General features: G+C 36.1%; 1 protein-coding gene across 2 annotated transcripts in view; it reads right to left on the reverse strand.

The window, feature by feature from the left end:
- Positions 1-520: 520 nt before the first annotated feature.
- LOC124788185 (G protein-coupled receptor kinase 2) overlaps positions 521-19,698 on the reverse strand; it is a 163,911-nt gene continuing 144,733 nt past the window's right edge. The window contains exons 13-14 of one of the 2 annotated variants that reach the window (XM_047255345.1): positions 9,676-9,801; positions 521-3,152 (exon numbers count right to left, since the gene is read on the reverse strand). In XM_047255345.1, coding sequence (XP_047111301.1) covers positions 3,072-3,152; positions 9,676-9,801 — 207 coding nt within the window. In that variant the 3' untranslated portion in view covers positions 521-3,071. Of the gene's footprint in view, positions 3,153-9,675; positions 9,802-19,698 lie in introns of those variants that run through there. The other variant, XR_007016066.1, reaches the window with a different exon arrangement.

Consider the following 19,698-nt stretch of genomic DNA (forward strand, 5'->3'; position numbering starts at 1 on the left):
ATCTTCCACAGGCTGGGATAATTTTACATACAGCAGAAATTAGAGAATGAAATCAATTTTCGAACACTTAATCTTAAACTGCTATTCTCCAAAAAAGTTGAGATAAGTGGTTGCAATGTTCTAAGAAGTACAAGACATATTGGGGGAAAACCCGGAACCGTTTCTGTAAAGAGTATTTTCAGGGTGTTACAGCAAGTTATCGTCTTTAATGAGAAGACTGCATCAAAATGTAACAGTCAATCCAATGAACAAAAGGGATGGAAAATGTGAATCAAAGTAAATGAATAAATAGTTCTTGATGAGTTTACAAGTTTAAGAGACACATCTTTCATATAAAGAAACTACGCAAAGTACAATATGGCAGAATACACTCAGAAATAAGAAAACTATATTAGACATATGTCACAAAAGAAAAATTGAAATTACATTACTTAAGTGATAATGGCATTCACGTGCAAACAACTGAACAAATACAAAATAAGGGAACAATGCATGACTAGGATATGATTAACACATGTGAAACAAAGTGAAACGAAGATTTATGTCTCGTATTTGGTGGCCCATAACAGTGATGAAATGTGCAATCTGTACAAATTACAAACATATATTTGTGTAGTATCTACAGCATCAAATTCATGGTAATAAAATAATTGCAAACCATTATAAGTTTTCACATATAACAGACAAAATGATATGATGTAAATATAAACACAAGGAAAAAGTTAGACAAGCTAAATAATATGCATGATACTGTTTTCAATAAATACCTATAAACAACATCAGTTAATATTACACATATCTGCCACTAAACTGTGATAACTAGCAACATATATGAGGAACATAAACTACTAAGACTGGCATCAGCAGAAAGCTTTCCTGAGTAACACATAGGAATGAGGATACAGCAATCCCTCTTATTTTGTTTACTGTTTTGGGTAAATGTTGCTTTGCAGAAAAATTTAGCACAACTGATGTAATAACTGTACAGTTCAATCATATTTAGAAATGAAAGGGCTCAGACTCAATCTTTTTAGTGTGTGCAATAATAATCTTACTTATGGCTCGACTACATAATTTATACATGATACATCATGAAAACAAGAGAGACAAATGAGAAATTACACTACATCAAGTTCTGGTTTTCACTATACTGAGCTTCTGGCCATTAAGTTTGCTCATGGCTTCAGCCTTTTACATTTACTATGTCTCTTCAAGTTCTCGTTGCTTAAAATTACTTGCATGTGCTCATGTTATTAACTAAAGACACTAATATATAAAAAAAGCAAGCAAATCAGAAAACAGCAACACACACAAATGACAATACAGCTCCTCTCAAAAACAGGAAGTGTCAGCCAAACATTGAGCCTTAAATTATAGAGTATACAAATCTTAAGTAATATGCTTTGTAGCCCACAGAGTTCCCCATTACATTAATGTTTTCCAAGTGCCTGTTGGCTTAGTTATTTAAGACCATGTGACAACACAGCTTCGTGCTTTTTAACCCTTGTAAACTAAAAACTATGCCATGACAAAACTGGAGGAAATTCTGTAAAAAATGGGGAAGACCCTCAAAACAGTAAAGTAAACTGTGATGAAATAATGTAATCTATATTAAATTTAAAGAGAATTGAAACATATGAAACATTAAGTTTCTATGGTGCTTGTAAAGTATCCTGAATACAGCAAATAAATGCTAGTGAACAAAATGAATAAGAATAGAAAAAACTCAACTAAAAAAGTTTTCAAAGTGAGGAATCAGATTATATTAAATTTATAAATACCTACTGTAATTAATGACATTGGCACTATATAAAGTTTTGTTGTGCATTTCACCTAATTCAATTGACATTTAACCAAATATTGATTATATGCAATATGTACTGTATAGATGGCTACATTACAAAATAAGCCTACACGGCTCACATTTCATACGAGCAGTCTTTCTCTATGAAATGAAACAATCAAACAATTTCATTCGAGACACAGACTCTAAGGAACACATTTACATCAGTACAGATTCTCTCTGTCTTATTTGTACACACTACACAAACTTTACTTTTCAAACATACACACTAATTCAGTCACTCCCTCACAATATGCTTTAATATCATTTCTATGCATCACTATACAATGACCTCCGAAGTATTAACATTTTACTTGGATTCTGATAATACAACAAAAAGTATAAATGCTCTTTTAAAAGGTAGATAAAAAATGGATGTCTCTCTGGTCTTTCTCATCCAATGAGGAAAATGAATCCTAATGTTTATGACTGTAATCCACTAGTCTTAAGGCTATCATTCAAAGTTGTTCATTTGCACTTATGATTTTTCTTCCCTTAACAGCATTTAATTCAACACTTACAGCAAAACTGTGTCTCATTGAAATCTGTTAACAAAATATACAAATAACTGCAACAAATTCAAAAAGTTTTGTTTCATGTTGTCCAAAGGGTGAATAGTTCATTCTAACAGCAAAATAATGTTTCACCTGGAACAAAAAACATAAGCTTTCACAACTCTGCATTTAGCAGAGCACATTTTGTCTAAACCTGAAATCTAAAAAGTAACTCAAAGTGATGAAACAGACCTCAGTGAGTCACAGCAGTAATATAACAGGGTGCAGAGAAATGTAAATGTAACCAAAGTTGGCACAAGTTGTTATAAAGCATTGTAAGAAATACCTCTGCATTACTGAATCTCATTTTACATATTCATAAAAAGTATGGCTAATTTTACATTTGCAATCTAACTCTCAAACTTGTACGTTATGGCACACAGAAATAACATTATAATCAAAACTCGTCTATAAAATCTTGGTGAAATGTCACACCATAAGAACAGTAACAGAGTCAAATCTCAAGCCCTAACATCACTGCTCATGAGCAATCAATAATAGAGTAATGCTGGTGTTCTTAACATGTATAAAAGCTACATGAACCGTAAACCGGCCAAGAGAGAACACATCTCATATGCCACTATTAACAGGTACTGCAGACATATTCTTCAGTCTGAACATAGGTAAGAAATCTACGGCTGCCCTGCTGATGCACAACTATTGCTCAACAGTCATCAGCTTCTGACTTCTTCTGTTGGCACAGCAACTGTCTGATCTACCACAGTCACAGGCCGCGTGCGAGCAGACTGCTTCTTCTGAGAACAAAAAATTGCAAGACAAATCGATTAACAAATCTGAAGTGAAATTGTGTAAGTTGCACGATTTTGAGTTAGTTAAGTTTATTTCAGTATAAAATAATACAAAATCATAATCTTCTTGAATATTTAGCTCTAGTTTTTTTAAGTAATCTACATTTTTGTATAAATAACTCACTAACTAAATATGTATTCGTGTTCCAAGATTCAGCATAACAAATTTTAAGTGAATAATTACTTGAATTATGTTGTGTGTTATGCATTGATAAATTTCAGTGCCATTATGGAAGTGCAAAAGTAAAATATTAAGAAAAATGAAGATAATATTTACATGAATGAAAATACTTTGTAAATCTACTTTTCGACAGAACTATGTAAAGCACAAAAGAAAATGTATAAATTAACTGGTCACAAATGTATATAAAGGATTACAAATGTTATATGTCCATATGTACAGTACATACAATTACATATTTTGTTCAGAGATAAACTCAAAAGATGACCATTTTCACTCGGCTTGACATTTATACACATACTCTGGAACATCCCTTATGACAGTCCAGCAGTAATCTCCTAAAATGGTAGGGCTCCACTTTCCGGCATACCTCTTCTCAAATGTGGCAATATCTTGATGAAATCGCTCCTCATGTTTATTATTTACTCCACCACAATCTTTGGGGAAGAAGTCAAGATGACTATGTAAGAAATGCATTTTCAATGACATATTTTAACCAAGTTTTTCATAAGATGTCAACATGTTATCTACAATCTCCTTGCAATTTATTGTCCATTTGTTCCCTAAGAACTGTAAATAGACTGTCTTAAAACATTTCCATGCATGCTTCTCATCACCTTGCATGATTCCATCAAAAGTATGGCCTCCAAAAAGCTCTCGAATCTGTGGGTCTACAAAGATGCCCTCCTTTACTTTGGCATCACTTAAGTATGGGAATTTTTGCCTGAAGTCCTTAAACATGGCACCATATTTGTTCATTCCCTTAACAAAGTTTTTCATGAGACCCAACTTGATGTGCAAGGGTGGGAGCAGAATCTTTTCAGGGTCTACTAGAGGTTCACTCTGAATGTTCTTTATACCTGGTGGAAGAGATTTTCTGTGGTGGGCCATTCATGTTTACTGTAATGAGATGCGTGAGCTCAGCTATCCCATTCAAAGAGAAAGCAGCAATATTTAGTATACCTTAATTTCACACCTAATAGCAGTGCAACCATTTTCATTAATAAAGTCACTGAAGTTGAAGAGGAGTGGGACAAAAGGATCACTAAAACTGGTATATCCAAAATATTGCACACAAGTAAGACCAGGGACAGTAATATAATCCACTGTTACTAGTTATTATGCCTCTGACAAACCATTATAATATTTGATTTTGAACTTAACATAAAAATCTGTATATAATTATCTCACCATAATACAACAGTGTAAAATGAAAACCAGAGCTAATTTTGAATTGTCTTTGTGATATCCATGGTCAGCACATTAAAACTGGTAGGAATTGGCTATTTTCATTCGATTTACATTTTCATTGTTGCACAGTGTTATGAGATTACTTGACTTTTTCTCTTATTTAATGAAACTCAAAAAAGAACAAAGGCAAAAATTAGGAAAGGCAACCACTCAATTACATCTGACTGGTGTAGCAAAGACACATATTGCAGTACAAAAATCTAATAGGTTTTTCAGCTACTAGTCTTTATCTAATGTAAGTACATATTCCTTCCGCCCCCCCCCCCCTCCCGCCCCTTATGCACCCACCTGCAGATGTGATGACATTCTAAATGTGGGTGAGTGCATTCAGGTGAGTTTGGCAATGTTGTTAGTGTGTGTTCTGCTAAACCATAATAACGAGCACAATCAGAAATGTAATACTCATAAACTTCTAATGGTCCTACAGTCTTAGCTAGGTGAGCTGCAAACTGAGGTAAATTACCCAAAATGTACAAAACAATAGTTGTCACCTGGTCAATGATGACATTGGAGTTATAACAACAAAGCGTGCATCAAGTGCAAAATGTCATATTACAACCAAGAGAACTCATTTATCAAGAGAAAAAAGTTCCTGAAATAGAGTGTACTGCTACTTGTTCTGACTGCAGCATGTGATGGGATTTGAAATTTCACTGCAAATATGTTGTTACACACACACAGAGATTCCTTTGACCAAAGAAGAATACTGGGAATATCCCCGTTTTAACTTGAAAGAAACACAATGTTTTCCAAACTATATGATTGTGTTACATTCCATAAGTAAGAATTACAGTGACCCAAACCTACTACATTCTTGCCCATAAAAATGCAGTGGAAGTCATCCATTTACATACTAAAGCACAATAATGAGCTGCTTACAACTGCTCTGGATTATTTATCTGACCATTCAATCAGAAATCATGTCTGTGACACACACTGGAATATCCACTGCAAAGCATTTTTATAGAGTTAATGGTTGAACATCCCTTTGTAACTCAGTCTCAAAAAATAAGCTGTGAAAACATTGATGAATTTCTCTCTACAAGAGATGTGAAGTGTGCAAGATTGACTTACAAATCTGAAGTATGCCCTCTAACGGCTGTTGGATCCAAAAATAGGTCAACAAATTGACCTACATGGCATGGTGTTGGAAGTAAATATGGCATTTGCTACATGCATCATACTTATGTGCCAGATGTAGGTCTGAGACCTGTCTGATACACACACACACACACACACACACACACACACACACACAGGATATTGTATTCTGGTCTGGTCACAGTCTTATTCTATGTGGGGCAGGGCAGCCTACGAAATCATTTTCTTTACACTGTGTTGCCAACTGTTCAAGATTTTGTTGAAGGCTAAAGCCACTGTTCCACCAGGACTGTCATCAGAAATATTAAAATTTATTATTGTTCATTAAAGGCTTGTTTCAACTATTGTGCCATTTTCAAGTGATATACTATGATGCATATTAAAGGCATTTCAGTACAACCCACAAATTAATTTTGGTTAGGCACACATCAAGCACTTGAGCACATGCACAGTGGTAAGTGCCATCAAGAGATAATGTGAAAAAACAAAGTGACCTGTTTTGCTGTCAACTGGTCCAAGTTATATACTGTTAACAGTAGCACAAATGCTGACATTATCTCTTGCTGCTCACTACTGTAAATGTGCTCTTGTGCTCAATGCAATCCTAGCCAAAATTAATATGAGGGGTGGGGGTTATTGAAATGCCTCTGACATGCATATTACTACAGAATTTGAGAATGGTGCAACAGACGTAAGATGCCTGTACTAAACATACATACTTTTAATTTCTGATGACAATCCTGGTGGACAACTTGTTTTAAGCTTTAACACAGCCTGTGAAAGCAGTGATGTAACATACCGGCTCCATTGTAATTCCTGCACAGCATTTTATATTGGCATGACCATCAACTATTTGTGCACCTGAAAGAATGGCCACTGCCAAACTGAATTTACTTAATTCCAATGGCTGCTTCATAAACTATGTCACCTAGATCCCCTCCCACGCAAAATACCAACTTCACTGACTTATGGGGATGGGAGCTGCCCTTTCAACACATCCTCCAATCCTGTAATCCTCCTGACCTCAATTTTCATTAAACCCTGCCCCGTGCGAACACCCACTCCTGCCCCAAGACCATAACTTCACTCACCCTCTTCTCCAGAGTATCCTTAATTCCCTATTTTCCATTGTCCCCCCCCCCCCCCCCCCAAATAAATCATTCACCCACGTCACACGTCATATAGTGCACTGAGCACAACTCCTACTGCCTGGGGCCAGAACGAGCTCACTGGTGTCACATTCCTATCCCAGGCCCCTGGTCTCCTTTCTCTGCAACCCCTGTGACACAAAACCCTCACCCCAACTGCATTGCTAGCACAATGTGGACAACCAGAACAATGCAGTAGTACAGGTGTGTATACATGTGTACTCAACAGCTCTTAAGGACAGTTCACTTGAAAGCTAGCAGTGTTCTCAGTCATGTACCTGGGGACGACTTGGCACTTCAACTATTCATTTTACAGATATCCCATCCACCAAGGACTTTACTTTCCATTACCATATGTTCATCAAGGTGTATTTGAATCTTTAACTGCTAGCACAGCGACCTCCACAAAAGTCACAAACTGGCACCATAGACTGTTCTGTCCTTTTTCTGAGCTAAGAATCTTCTTTATGGGTGTGTAGTAAGCAAAGTAACCAAGCTTCAGGGTTTCACCACATGTTAGTATGGGTATTACTCACAGTGAAGATGGCAACATTGAGATCTACTTGTTCTTTTGCTGTAATGCATTGCTTTAACCTTCCTGATGACATTCTTCAGCACTTTGGCACACAGTCAGCAGTAGAATTCTATAACTGGTTGATAAACTGTGTAACATGGTAAGGATAGCAATTGTCAATGTGCATGTACTGTTGATGGACTTAAAATTTTCAGACCACCACTATAATTCACTACATGTTATCAGATAAGCATAGTACCAGCTGAATTTCAACTACATCAATGGACTTATATGTTCTATAAAATTTGACAGCTCAGCTTTAACACACAACATATATCATCAATATATCGGAACCACATAAGGGACTAATGGTTTTTGGCTCCAGAAATGTCATATGTTCCACAGTCTCTATTATTAATATTTATACATGCATGTAAAATGACAACAATGAATCTGTTTCAATTAATCTGCCTGAAGAAAGGTAGGTGCAATATACAAAAAGGTTACTGAACTGATAATTTACAAATCAATGTACACTACATCTGAACATGACTCAGCAATACTGAGAGCCATAAACTGCACATAGTCAGCCAAAAAGGACATATGCCTTGAGTAGTCCTCAAAGCATTACAAGATTTACAAACTAACACAAATAATACTGGAAGGAATGTACCATTCTCCATGGTGGATAGAAGGGTGTTTGTGAACAAAATCAACAAAAGCATAAATTTGCACCTTTAATCCTTTAGATGATGACATTCATAAGTGGTATGAAAGTTATCAATACATAACATCATTTCACTTATTGTGAGAATTTGATCCAATGTAGCATTACCAACAGGTGTTAGCTGCCATTTGCGGCCAAAATGCTGGAGTTTGATCTCTGGTTGATCATAGGATTTGTTTCTGGCACTTTACATGACATACACCTCTGGCAGTGTTCAATCATATGTAACAAACGCCATATGATACTGTGGATCAAACAGATTAAACAGCAGATTCTTTCGTACCGGGGTTGGTGCTCTGGTTAGCAGCTACAAGAAAATGAAGATCACACTATCTCTAACAGGACGATGACATAATAAACACTGTGGTTTTTAATATAATGTTTCAATTAATTATAGGTGAAGATATAGTGGTGTTGTTCTGAGAGAATATTTATTTATTTTTTTTGGTCATTTATTCATGTTTCAAATCCTACAGCATGTAAGATACTTATTACTTTTTTGGAATACCTTTATATTTAGAGTATCAGTTTTCATTCTCACTTTTTAACCATTGTGGTTAAACAGAAATTAGTAATACAAGATCTACATGAATAATTAAAGCTGTGTTGCAATTTGCATGTCACTTAACTGAACATGAATGTGATTCTCTTATTAGAATACAATGAAGAATGAACAATAAAGTCTGTTCCCAAAATTTTTCTGGCATTCACATTGCTGCACCTCATTATATCACCTACTTTGAACACACTAAAATAAGTTGACTTGCATAAAACTACGAAGGCAATAGTAGTAGTAGTAGTAGTAGTAGTAGTAGTAGTAGTAGCAGCAGCAACAGCTTTATTCATCCACAGATCTCTTTAGGATATAGGACATGTAAAGGGGGAAAAATCAACAGAAGCATTGATGAACTGATATGATTGCTTTCTCAATTTTTTGTTAGATGGTAGTGTGAGTGTAGCTACAGAGTTTCGAAGTTACAAAAAACTAATCCATGTTTTTGGATAATACAATAATAAATTAAATTGACAATGGAATACAAATTAACCAATTTGCACGTCATGTAGTACAGCAGGAAAATATCTGGTTAAATAAATGCTAACCTAGTTGACTGTACTCATTACAGTAACTGGCTGATAACAAAAAGTGACAAGTTTCAGAGCAACCACTACTACAGGTTAATCAAATTTCCTTCTCCTTCAGTCTTGCAGTCTCTCTCAACACAGATCCCTTGGTGTCTTTTACATTCCTTCCTAAAATTATCATGGAGACCGCTATTTCTGTGTAATTCCCATATAACTTCAAGGCTATTTTTCTTACAACCTGTATATGTACAGCGGCAAAAGAAGCACTCATTACCATATACACTCTTTCAAGAGGAAACTGCAGGGCATCATTACTTCTAGCATTAAGGGTAATTTAAATATGAAATGCCTCTCCATAATGACCAAGCTGCATCAGATTTTTCAGTGATGTATGTTAACAGTTTTGGGCTGCAGTGCCCTACGAAATTTTTTATCACTGAGTTTAACAGCAGAAACACACATACCTTTCTCCTAAAAGGAAAGCACCCTTTTTTATCAGGTTCTGGTAAAGCATCAATGATAAGGTCTGGAGTTGGAGTGTTGTTTGGACCAAATACATTTAGTTCCTTGAAGCATTCTGTCTCAACCATCTAAAAGAAAAAATTACAATACATAATATTTTACCTTATACTTAAAATTTTAACTCTGATGCACCATAAGCCAAATATAGTTTTAAATATATGTTCTTTATGATATGAAAATATGTCGATCAGTTGTATTAAGTGTTACATGACTAAGAATAATTTACTAATATTATACAAAATGAAAATGCAGTAACAAACCCAATAACTAACAATTAACATGGTATCAACTATTTCTGAAGAGAATATTTTGTTCCACTATGATGAATAATTCAGTTAAACAACTCACTTCTCTGAAAGAGCAATATATTAGGAAAACAAACATAGGTATTCAGAAATAACTACTGGCTAAAAACAGTAAGAACCCCTGCACAGAGATACATACAAATAAAATGCCAATGACAGTTTCTGTAATATGTTTTACGCCTTAAATTACAAAACTAAACACATTTTCAACTTCAGTTACTGTAACCAACAAATAATGTTTGGTGTGATGCATTTCAGCTGCACATTGCATAAGCCCACATATTGTTAATTATAAAGTGTATTAACATTTGTTATTTTGCATCAAGTTGTGCTTTTTATAATGTTTCATGGGAAGACTGACTTGCGTCTGAGGAGAACACACAATTAATTTATGGCACACTAAAAATTCTCACTTCTTTACTATGGACACAAACATTTAGCAGAAAATTGACATCCAGTGCACAGTAAAAATGTCTTCAGCTAGAGGCATCCACTGAACCTGCAAATTTTCAAAAATTGTCCACCCACTTTCCATTAGGTAGTCATCACAATCATTTCTCATCTTTTGGAATCCAATAAAGAACTTCCACGGTAAATGTGCGACACATATGCCTGACTGTATGTTCTGCCTGCTTCTACTTGATTTTCATTAATTATAATTACATTTTCCACTGCACACCATTCTTTGATCCATTTACTTGTTTTGCTATCTTTCCAAGTAATTTCTAAGATGCACCTCTCTCTGCTCACTGAGCAAACCTCAGTTTTTGAATGACTCTTTCTTTTAAACATTTATGTGATACTGCTATGAATAAAAAATGGTAACACACAGATTGTAAACTTTCCTTTTTACATACATCAGAATCTTCATTTCAAAAATCGTATTCAGTTTATTGAAAGCACTTCAGATAATATTTACTCTTCTGTTTATTTCTTTTGCTGTCCATTACCAATTGATTCTATGACTATATTGTTAATTTTTCCAGTTTTCTTCATCATCGTCAGCCAATTCAATCATTAAATGATGTGGCCTCTTCGAGTCGTGGATTCAGGTAGGCTTTCAGCAGTCTTCTCCAAGTGGGACGCTCTTGGGCAGTTCTCTGCCAGGTGTTACCAGCGATCTTCTTGACGTCTTTGTCCCATCTGTCTGGTGGTCTTCCTCTAGACCTCCGGTGCTCTCTCGGACTCCTCTCCAGTACTAGCCTCATCACCGGACTCGCATTCGGGAGGACGACGGTTCAATCCCGTCTCCAGCCATCCTGATTTAGGTTTTCCATGATTTCCATAAATCGTTTCAGGCAAATGCCGGGATGGTTCCTTTGAAAGGGCACGCCCGATTTCCTTCCCAATCCTTCCCTAACCCGAGCTAGCGCTCCGTCTCTAATGACCTCGTTGTCGACGGGACGTTAAACACTAACAACCACCAACCACCTAGTAGCTTCGTCCATCTGTTGTCTTTTCTTCTTGCGACGTGGCCAGCCCACTGCCATTTCAAGGAACCTACTGTCTCTAAGATGTCATTAATCTTCGTCACAGACCGAATGTCATCTGCCCTTTTCCTGTCCTTTCTTGTATAGCCCAGTTTTCTTACATGTTATTAATCTTATTTTCAAACCTACTTTTGAACTTGGTCTATTAAGTTTCACAAATTGTTGTTGATGTTTATCATCTGTACCAGTGGTAAATAATACAATGTTACCAAAAGAAAAGTACAGATTGGCATATACAATTTTTTTTTCCACATCACAGATTGAAAACTTTCTCTCTAGCAGAATAGTTTTGGTGATATGGGATTTCCTTCTAGGTTCTTCTTTCAATTCTAAATTTTTCAATATCCTAACACAGTTTGCTGGAAGATTTCATTTTAACTGAGTCAAAGACTTTTGCAATATACATGAATCCCACATTAAGTGGTAATCCATTATCATGATTCCACTTTAAAATTTTGTCACTTGCAAATGACCCTTCTGAAGTCAACTTGTTCCTCTCCAAGCTTAAAAACCAATGTTTTTCTAAGCAACTGATGATAATTTTAGTGAAAACCTTGCATATTACAGAGAGAATCCACTGCTTTGTTTTCTTCATACTTTCAGTGTTTTCCATTTTTTCTCTTATTAAATATTCACTGTTCGTCTCACCTCTTCTTGTAGATATTTCTGAACAGTGTTATTTATTTCCACATACAAGGGGATGCTGATAAGTCATCAGCTTTTACTAGTTGAACCTGCTATAGATTAATTCTGATGTTTTGGCATTAAACTTTATTCTTTACATTATAACTATTAATTGCATAGCAGTAACATTAGTTTTTATTTTTCCACGCAGATTTGAAGCGAGCATGGAGCAAGAAAATTGGGAATTCACAATGAAAGAGAGCCCAGCTGTGATTATGTATGTATTTTCTTCTTCTTCTTCTTCTTCTTCTTCTTCTTCTTCTTCTTCTTCTTCTTCTTCAAGAGAAAACGGGCAAACAAATTTATCATGATATGGCAGGTACAAAATGGGTTACCAAATGTCTCAGCGCAGACTAAAAGCATGAACCAGAGTTGCTTCATAATACCTTTTCAGTCCAGTTTCACTGGGATCCTGTGGGATTTTTGAAGCGTCTCATCACCATGGATGAAATATGGATATACACATATGATCCAGAGACTAAAGAATAGACACGCAGTAGTTCTCCACATCCAAAGAAGTTCAAAACACAAAGATCATCAGACAAGTTGCTCATATCAGTCTTTTGGAATAAAGATGGAATTATACATGTTGGCTACTTGCATCTTGGTAAAGCCATGGCTGCAAAGTACTGTGTTGAACTACTCAACAAACCGAAGCAATGATTGGTCTCTGAACATCAAAAAAAGCTGAGAAAAGGAATCTTGTTTCTGCAAGATGATGCCCTGCCTCACACAGCAAGAACTGTCAGATCTTCACTTTGAAATCCTCAGACATACATCCCATTCACCTGATTTGGCCCCTTCAGACTATTATCTGTTCCCAAACCTCCAGAAACATCTCAAGGGAAGGTGATTTCTAAACACTGAGGAAGCCACAACGGCTGTAGATGATTAGTTTGCAGCACAATTCTTTTATTTATTTAGATTTTTTTCCCCTGAGAAAAACATGGGTTAAACAAGCTGGAACAAAGATGCCATAAATGAGTTGAGCCCGAGGGGGAATTTGTTGAGTAAATAATTTCTTTTTCAGAACCATAACACCATTTTTTAATTATAAAGCCAAGGACTTATCAGTACTCCCTTGTATTATGTCATGTGCTAGAAACTCTTGCTTCCTATTTTATAGCTGCCTTGCACGACTTGGGATTTTCTTTCCTTTGGTATCTTCTACTTGTAAAATCTTCTAATCTTTACAAAAGTACCTCCTTTAAATAACTGCCTCTTTCATCTATACCTGTATAGCCTTTATTTTCTAAGATGCTGACCTTTCTGGTTATTTAGTCTGGCATATCATCCTATTCATAAATAAATTTGTATAGTCTACATTTATAACTTGCTGAGTAATCTGTCCATTTGTAGCTATAAAAAGCACAGACATTATTATACATACATATTAACATTATGGCAGATTTTATTACTTAGTGTTTTTGTTAGTAATGAAACATGCATTCAGCTGCAGTGAAATTCATGGAATTACTATCTACAGCTCATCAAATATTCTAATTGGCACCCCCGGTAAAAGCCATAGCATTGAAAAGAAGTATGCAGGACACACTGAAAAACAGATGCTCTCTATGCTAGTCTATCTTGAGCAAGACTCTTCACAACTACTGCAACCTACATTCATTTAAATCTGATTACTGTATACCTGTCTCAGTGTCTCTCTACAATTTCTACCCCCTGCCCCCCCCCCCCCCCCCTCCACCACACACACACACACACACACACACACACACACACACACACACACACACACAATATCACAATACCAAATAGAAAATTCCTTGATGTCTCAGGATGTATCCTATCAAACGAACCTCTCTTTGAGTTATATTGTGCATTAGAGGTGACACACATATATAAACATTATATATGGGCTCCTGAAAATGGCATTGTGTTGCCAAAGTGTGTCATGGCAAACTACTTTCAACATTAAAAGTTTGTAAGCAATGTAATATTGTACGTTTTGCACCTCACAGGTCTCAAAATGTGATAAATGAAGTTGTTCTTTAAGTTGCATCTATAACTGTTATGTAAACGAAAAATGATTGCTATTGTTCCAGAGAAATATGGAAGTTTATGTTACGGTTTGGTTTTGCACTTGTGAGGAAACTCAATTAAACAGGAACTGTGTGCAAATGTGATCTGAGAAGATACGAGATGGCAAAAAATGTTTCAGGCCATACAAGGCTGAGAGATAAACAATGAAGTTGCAAGTTTTGGATGTGCTTGTTAGTAGTCAAAAGTAACAGCTATAGAGATCCAAAACATTACATTATTAATTGCAAGAAACTTTGAGGTTGATCTTTTTAACTATATTATAAAGGAGATAAATGAGAGCAAACGTGGAGTTCACCATTGAGACACACATATGAACTGCTGAGAGTCAAAGTCATATAACTCAGTTTTTCCTAATTCTGAGAAATGAGAAGTTTTGCACTTTGTTTAATGTAAATTCATGCTTTACAATAACTTGCGATTCATTTGATGAAATGTACAAATGAAATATTATAATTACATTTACTACAAACATTTTAGTTTAGTTCAGCAGTGCATTCATCAACAGATTACAAATTACTGTTTATAAATAGTGAAGTTTCTTAAACTGTAATTCTTGTCATGCTGATATTTTGAGACACTTTATAATGGAGCATGTCTGTTTACTCAACTTCACTGTTCACGTCATCATCTACTGCTAAACAGCCAATATGCCCACATCCGGACTCCTGAGCCAAACTTGTAGTTGTCAGCTGGATGATGAAAGCGTAGTGCACCCAAGGGATGTATGGGGGGAGTGTTATCATGTCTCTACATTTTTGCCTTGGTGACAGGTCACACATCATTGTTTAGAGGGATGAGATGAACACTAGACAAGCGAGGATGGCCACGAGCATGATGTGAAGTTTTAATATTCAAAGTTTTCAAAGGGATTCCTGCATCAAGAGATTCTTTGTATAAAACGAGATGTGGGCACTCTTTATGGAAAAGAAGCCAAGGAATGTGAAGCCAATTGAATTTTCCATTTGGCGTATTATTCTTTCTAAATGTCACACTTTCTTCTAGATCCTTTGTTGAGCCAAAATCATAAAGGGCCATTCTACAAATTGTAAAGGGTTGTTTTCTCTTTGCCTTTTGAATGACATTACACAAATCATCCAGAGCAAAAATTTGAGTAGATCTTGATTTTGTCTCAATAACTCTGAAATCCTGATTGTTTGGCGGAAAGGAATGTCCCAATAACAAATACTTATGGGCAACTCTACAGATCCCATTTCTTGAGTTCTTTACACTCTCTATCCAAATAGTGCAAGTTTCGAATTCTGATTTTGATCAGTTGCTGGGTCACTGTATGCTGTTATGTATGAGCATTACGGGTATGGAGTTCTACATGCTTTAGAAGGTAGGAACCTACTTCTTGGGGGCCTTTTGATGCCGAAGTCTCATCATAAATGTACATAAAGCCTCGTCCGTTTTGAGATCATAAGTGCTGCAGTTGTATACATATAAGTTACTCAAACAATAACGTTTTGATATTGAAACTTTAGGGAAAGGCAATGCTTTCTGGAGATCAAAACTTATGGTTATGATATTCACATTGCCATGACTGGGTTTGGTGTCCTCAGCCAAACACTGCTATGCTATATCTGCTTTCTCCAATGTTCATTTTGTTTTTGCACTAATGCCAATTTAAGTGGCTCTTCCGCAGTCAAAATTCTCATCTTTAAGGAGTCACATGTAGCACAGGAATCCTTCACTGGGGCATGGAAGAAGTTGAATCTCTCATTGAAAACATGTCTGTAGAAATTCTCCTTCACTGCACTTCTTTCTCCTAGTTTTCTTTTTCTTGTTGCCAGCTGTTTCTGGTGATTTTGAGGTGGCACGAGAGGAAGAATGCGTCTGGTACTCTCTAGCAGCTCTGGTGGAAGTTATTATTATACCATTTCTCCACAACGACTTCTGTGCATTGTGAGTAAACTGAGTGGTATTACTACAAAACTACAGGGTGACAGGAAGTCTGCAGTAAATATAGTACAGTTTGTCACGTCGGTTATTTTCAACATACACAACGTAAAGGTGTCTTTTTAAAAAAGTAAAATACATACATTAACCCTTTTTCAGTCAACCATTTTGAGTGGTGAATGCTAAAAATGTCATACTTTTTACTCCGTTATGCAAAGATACAGCAAAATACTGCATCATCTGTTAATACATCTCTTTCATCAGATACTGACTGCGAACAATATACAGGGTGGTCCATTGATTGTGACCAGGCCAAATATCTCACGAAATAAGCGTCAAACAAAAAAACTACAAAGGACAAAACTTGTCTAGCTTGAGGGGGGAAACCAGATGGTGCTATGGCTGGCCTGCTAGATGGCGCTGCCATAGGTCAAACGGATATCAACTGCGTTTTATTAAATAGGAACCCCCATTTTTTATTACATATTAGTGTAGCACGTAAAGAAATATCAATGTTTTAGTTGGACCACTTTTTTCGCTTTGTGATAGATGGTTCTGCAATAGTCACAAACATATGACTCACAATTTTAGACGAACAGTTGGTAACAGGTAGGTTTTTTAAATTAAAATACAGAATGTAGGTATGTTTGAAAATTTTATTTCGGTTGTTCCAGTGTGATACATGTACCCAAAATGGGGGCCAACTATCCAACCTCCCATAATGCCACACCATACATTAACCCGCCAGGGTTGCTGATGTTCCACTTGTTGCAGCCATCGTGGATTTTCCGTTGCCCAGTAGTGCATATTATGACAGTTTACGTTACCGCTGATGGTGAATGATGCTTCATCGCTAAATAACAACGCGTACAAAAAATCTGCCATCGTCCTGTAATTTCTCTCGTACCGAGTGGCAGAACTGTACATGACGTTCAAAGTCATCACCATGCAATTCCTGGTGCATAGAAATATCGTACGGGTGCAACTGATGTTGATGTACCAATCTCAACACCGACGTTTTTGAGATTCCTGATTCTCACGCAATTTGTCTGCTACTGATGTGCGGATTAGCCGCAACATCAGCTAAAACACCTACTTGGGCATCATCACTTGTTGCAGGTCGTAGTTGACATTTCACATGTGGCTGAACACTTCCCGTTTCCTCAAATAATTTAACTATCCGGCAAACAGTCCGGACACTTGGATGATGTCATCCAGGATACCGAGCAACATACATAGCACACCCCCGTTGGCCATTTTGATCACAATAGCCATACATCAACACGATATCGACCTTTTCCGCAATTGGTAAACGGTCCAATTTAACACAGGTAATGTATCATGAAGCAAATACCATCCGCACTGGCGGAATGTTACGTGATACCACATACTTATACATTTGTGACTATTACAGCACCATCTGTCACAAAGCGAAAAAAGGGGTCCAACTAAAACAGTCATATTTCTTTACATACTACACGAATATGTAATAAAAAATGGAGGTTCCTATTGTAAAAAAAACGCAGTTGATATGTGTTTGACCTATGGCAGTGCCATCTGGTTTCCCCCCTCAAGCTAGACGAGTTTCGTTCTCTGTACTTTTTTCGTTTGATGCTTATTTTGTGAGATATTTGCCCGGTCACTATCAATGGACCATCCTGTATACAAACCAGAAACTTTTTAAATTTAATTAATAGCTAGAGCAGAATTTGTGGGAAGGATATAGAAATGATTTTTGTGGGCAATTTGGAACTAACTGCAAAGACTTTGATTATCAACCATTATCTGATGTTGATTTATCTAAAATGTGTGATTTTTCATATAGAATTTGGTGATATAACTTAGTATTAGCATTAAGTGAGAAGATCACTGATGAGAGGTGATAAGATTCAGATATTCATGTTAAGTTCAAACTGTACCCTGCCACAACAACCTAGGAAAAATTATGGTGTTAGTTGTTATGCTTCAGGTATTCTACAGTCTGTCCCCACTTAAGCGCAATGTAAAAACATCCATACAATCACATGAAACTGTTTGAAAAGTCCTTCTTTAGGGTGCTGTTAAACTTGGGAATCACACTGGCTTGGATATCAGTTATGTAGTAATAGTATTGACCCTTCACATGTGCAATTTGTCACTTTGTGCTATGTTCAAATTCATAACACCAACTCTTGTGACAATATTTTCCAGAAAAGAATTGTCTGCATTTTGCATTGCAATCAAATCACCGAGGCATCCATGTGTTGTTTTTTTCTGGGAGTCAAAGTGTGCAGGACAAACTTTGCACATACTTTTCTCTTCTTAAAAACATTCTGGAGAATATCCTGAACACTCTATTTCGAGATATTATTGTATTGCTACTTATGACACAACAATGTTGACAAACTACAGTGGCACGTCTGCCCCTTAACACTGCCTGCTCACAACCAACTGGGTGAATGCACATATGTTGTATACACTTGTTAGTTCAAGCTGCCACTGTAGTTACTATGCTGATGTCACTTATATGTCAAGGAAAAAAATCAGCCTCAGAACTTTTTAGATGAATGGTGTACGTTGCATAAAAAAAAAGAAAAAATTAAATATGTTTGGAGAATAAAGTAGAAACAAGAAAGAAGATTTGAAGTAGAAAGCAGAAGGTATCAGGCCTACATTAACCATAATGTGGTAGGTAAGTCGATGTTCAATCCAAAAATGAGTTTGGGATATACTTTCAGACACCACTAGCAAGATGTTATATTTATATGTCGAGTCCTCGCAGGATTTACAGTTTTTGTGAAATCTCTAGACTGACACCTACAAGGATCAGAGTTGATCATTGTATTTCTTCATGTTTTGTTTACAACAGAATGGTCCTCCTATTATTCTACATACTTTATTTACATTTTCTTCTATTATCCCTAACATTTTACGTAAATGTGGTGAAGCTGGATATGCAGACGACACGTCGTGTTTACTGTGTGCATAAGAGTGTTGTATTCATTGTATTCAGATGTAGTTACTGGCAGTGCCAATAGCGACATACCCCTTTCAGTTTGAGAAATACATCAATTGCACTTACATTTTATTAGTCCTTATGTTTTGTAAATGATTCTGCTGCACTACCATTCACCTCAATTAACAGCAGCATGTTGCTTTCTTCATCGGAATACTGTTCTTTTGCTTAAAGTTACAATGCGGGAGTGAGTATTTTCTCTCGTAGGCATTGTGATGTTGCATTTAATATATAATTGGTCATTCATTATGATAATGATTGTTATTCCTGCACAAATTTGCAAAGGTCATTTATTTATTGAATATGGACGAATGGGATGGCAATTTATCAGTATGTATTTTGTCAAATACATCTAACGTTTCAGCAACACAAATATCAGATCGTATCAAAAGCTATTTATGTTAATACAACACTGATGTACGTGTAAACTGATGTATCTGAAGTATAGAATTTTAATTTTTCTTGGCATTTACTATTAGAAATTTTTCATTAACCACACAAGATGACAACTGTACTCATCATCATCAGTTA

The sequence above is a fragment of the Schistocerca piceifrons genome, chromosome 3 (genome assembly GCF_021461385.2).
Source record: "Schistocerca piceifrons isolate TAMUIC-IGC-003096 chromosome 3, iqSchPice1.1, whole genome shotgun sequence".
NCBI lineage: Eukaryota > Metazoa > Arthropoda > Insecta > Orthoptera > Acrididae > Schistocerca > Schistocerca piceifrons.